The sequence below is a fragment of the Sinocyclocheilus anshuiensis genome, unplaced genomic scaffold, assembly GCF_001515605.1.
Source record: "Sinocyclocheilus anshuiensis isolate Anshui unplaced genomic scaffold, SAMN03320099.WGS_v1.1 scaffold190, whole genome shotgun sequence".
NCBI classification, from domain to species: Eukaryota; Metazoa; Chordata; class Actinopteri; order Cypriniformes; family Cyprinidae; genus Sinocyclocheilus; species Sinocyclocheilus anshuiensis.
Genome location: NW_015547663.1, coordinates 740493 through 743961, shown reverse-complemented (window position 1 = coordinate 743961; position 3469 = coordinate 740493). Strand labels below are relative to the sequence as shown.

The following is a 3469-nucleotide window of genomic DNA, read 5'->3' as shown; positions in this document are numbered from 1 at the left end:
GAGAGAAAAGAAGTGCATTCGCTACATTCAAGGTGAAGGCAGCTGTGCCAGTCCTCCTTCTTCGGACGGAAGCTTACTAGAGTCCCCCCCATCCTCCCCCTCCATGGTCTCTCCCTCCCCGTCCTCGAAAGAGTCCAAACTACAGACTGAACAAATGCAACCTCTCTCACTGACTATGAAGCCGCCCCCCCTGCTCTCATCATCCCAACACCATCACCTCTCCATGGCTCCGCCTCCACCTTTAGCTCTGTTGGACAACTCCGGGGCGGGCAAAACGTCCGGCTCGGCACACAACGGCCCCTTGGACCCCTCAGACGTGTCGTCGTCCCGACCCACAGGCTCCGTCTCCTCCAGGCCCACATCGGCATGTCATTCCCACTCTCTGCTGCCCAGCTCCACCATGACTCAACCCCTTTCACTCGTAACCAAGTCGATAGACTAGCTTCGTTGTTTTTTAAACCAGCTTTCTCTCTGTCTGTCCGTCTGTCACGCATCTTGTCTTTTTTCATTCTGCATTCTGATTCTCTTGTTTTTTTCTGTGCGATATGGCTATGAAAATTTCGTTAATTCTTTATCAAAGTTCATTGGTCAATATTTGACCTGTCATTATCTAAAAAATGAAATTATTATGATTAAATATTGATAATTAAATACACTAAGTTGTAGAGTATAGCTTTGTGAATCTGCCAAATTTTTTATGAATTTTTTGGGTTCGTTTTATTCATGTTTTGCTTTTTGTTTTACAGCTGTACAACAGAAAAATGCATAATTGTTATGTAGTTTTACATAGCAACTTATATATATATATATATATATATATATAAATTATCCATTTTTACAAGGAGGTTTTGAAATTTCAAATGTTTTATTGTTTTGACATGAATTTTATTTTTATTTTTTTGTTATTTTCTTGAAAACCAGGATTCCACCTAAACTACAGTGTAGATTCTCAAAAAAAAAAGCAAAAACGCAAAAAAACAAAAACAACAACGAACAGACGTATGCACAACTTAATTTCTAGAAACATATCTATAAGCCATTTTACAATAGGTGAAAAGGAAACTTGAAATGGGGACGGTGGGTTCCATGTCTTCAGTAGTCGAATTTCGTCTCAAGCCCTTCTTTTCTATTTGCAGTCTCATCTCCGCCAGACTGTAGAATTGTGTACAGATTTTTTCCCGTGCCAAAATTTGTGATAATTTCCTCTCCACCTCTTATGACGCTGTAGGTTCTTTCGTTGTCCAATGTTTGTTTATTTCTTTTCTTTTTCAACCATAATTTGCTGTGACGTTACATAGATTGCTATGTATGTTACTTGTTCTTGTTTAAATGTACAGAAATATGGGGGGTTACTGTGTTAATATGCATTGTTCCATTGCGTTGTCCGTTTTACCTTTCTTTTTTGTTGTTTACCAGGGGGAGGGAGGTTGACTCGGGTTGGGGTGGTGCTATGTATGTAGTATAAATGTTGCTATAACAAATGTGTTTGGTAGCAGATTGTCAAATAATAAAATTTAAACTTAAAAGACGGACGTCATACTGTATAAACCTTGAAGGGCCAAATTATGTACATTAGGAGGTTCATAAAAAACGATTAAATACTACAAAAAAACACAAACTGCCACTTTTAAGTACACTACTACATATAGGTAGATAGAAAAAATAGGCATGTTGATGTTGCAAGAAGCTGTAAAAAAGCTACAAGAGAATCATTCATTCGGTGCCATTGTAGTTGACATGACGCAACTGTAACCCGTCGATTACTTCTCTGGTTTATTAAGATGCTAATGATGAATAGTTTGAATGTTTCCTTAACGGCTGTGATGTTCCTGTTCTCTTTTATGCTCTTATATATTTTTTTATTTTGGTTTGTTTTTATTTCATTTTTTGTTTTGTTTTGTTTTGTTTTCCATTATTTGAAATGGTTCTCAAAAACCATGTTTTGTAATGAATAAATGTTAATGCTGTACAGTCTCTGTAGCATGCAGTTCTGTATTAATAAAAGCGAGTTAGTATGTGAACTTGCCTTCTGTCGTCTAATGCCCTTCATTTGAATAAAACTGGATGAAAAAAAATATATATTTTTTTTCTTTAAATTTATAAAAAGTATCATTTAAAATATTCAAATATTTATTGATTTCAGTCACTAATTTCATTTCGTTTGGATTTACGTAATACATTTAAAATTTTGAATGTTTCTCTATCAGGTGCCATTACCATAGCATCTGGGCCCAAACAACTGTTTAAATAATCTATAATATTTGTGATAGTATATAACCATAGTATATGGATGTTATTTAAAAAAAATAGTTGTTAACAGCACTATAATAAGTCAGCATTTGACAGTTACAATCCATATTTTTTCAATAATTTAAAATGCTTATTAAATGCCTAAGAACCAGGGGTGGAACCAGCACACCGGTCACATGCTGGTTTCTTCAAAAAAAGTGTTATCTAAATGAATGTTGCACGCTCTTACTCTGATAAGAATTACAGACAGCAGTAATGATGATTAATGCTAATGAAACTGTGCCAGATCAACCTGAAGGTAGAAGATCCCTGTGGTTATACTGTCTACAGCTGGTTTCACTCAGGCTGGAATTCAGCACAATTCAGGATCCGTTACTTTAACTAGGCAGAGTAAATCAGTTAGTCATTTGCTTAAGGGATTAAAAGTAATCAGAACTGGTATTTGATATTATAAAAAATGTTTAAATCGATTTCAATAATTTGGTTAACACAGACACCTCTAGAGGAATGTTACATGTTCTTGCACATTATTTTCATTAATTTGGCAAATCAAAAAAAGTCATGGTCCAGTTGTTACACACCAGTTAAAGATGCAATTTTTTCTGTCATGTTTTTTTTTTTTAAACAGAACAAGCAGACGTGAGCCACTGATATATTCTATACAACAAAACATCCAGACCTTGCTGTAGTGTTGCTTTCGTCAACGAAAATTATGACTAAATATCGTCGTCAACGAACCTTTATCACGTGACGAAAACGAGACGAGACGCAACGTAAATGATGTGACGATGACTATAATTAAATGTATAATGCAATATTGTTGATGAATAAAAACGAGACTAAATGTGGTTTACAAAATAAAACTATGCTAAAATGTCTCTTCATTTTCGTTGACCAAAACGAGACGAAACGAAATGTTATAACGTTATTTCGTCTCGTTTAGTCGCGTTATTATTCAATTCAAATCAGAGCGTCTTCCGTGTCTGGAATGGATGTATTCTTGAGTCTATAAGGTAACAATAATATAATAAGATAACTTTGTTTGAAATGGGTTTGGCTAAAAGAAAATGTTGGTTTCGTCTATACTACTAGGTACTTATACTATATTGACTGGGTTAAATAGAATTGCATTACTAAAAAGAGACTGAAAATACAGAGAAAGAGAAAAAAATACAGTTTTCGTCGACTAAAACTAGACTAATTGTCATAAGTTTTCGTC

General features: G+C 35.0%; 1 protein-coding gene across 1 annotated transcript in view; it reads left to right on the top strand.

The window, feature by feature from the left end:
- tcf7l2 (transcription factor 7 like 2) overlaps window positions 1-796 on the top strand; it is an 82544-nt gene extending 81748 nt beyond the window's left edge. The window contains exon 14 of the mRNA XM_016504745.1: window positions 6-796. Coding sequence (XP_016360231.1) covers window positions 6-442 — 437 coding nt within the window. The 3' untranslated portion in view covers window positions 443-796. The remainder of the gene's footprint in view (window positions 1-5) is intronic.
- The last annotated feature ends 2673 nt before the right edge of the window (window positions 797-3469 follow it).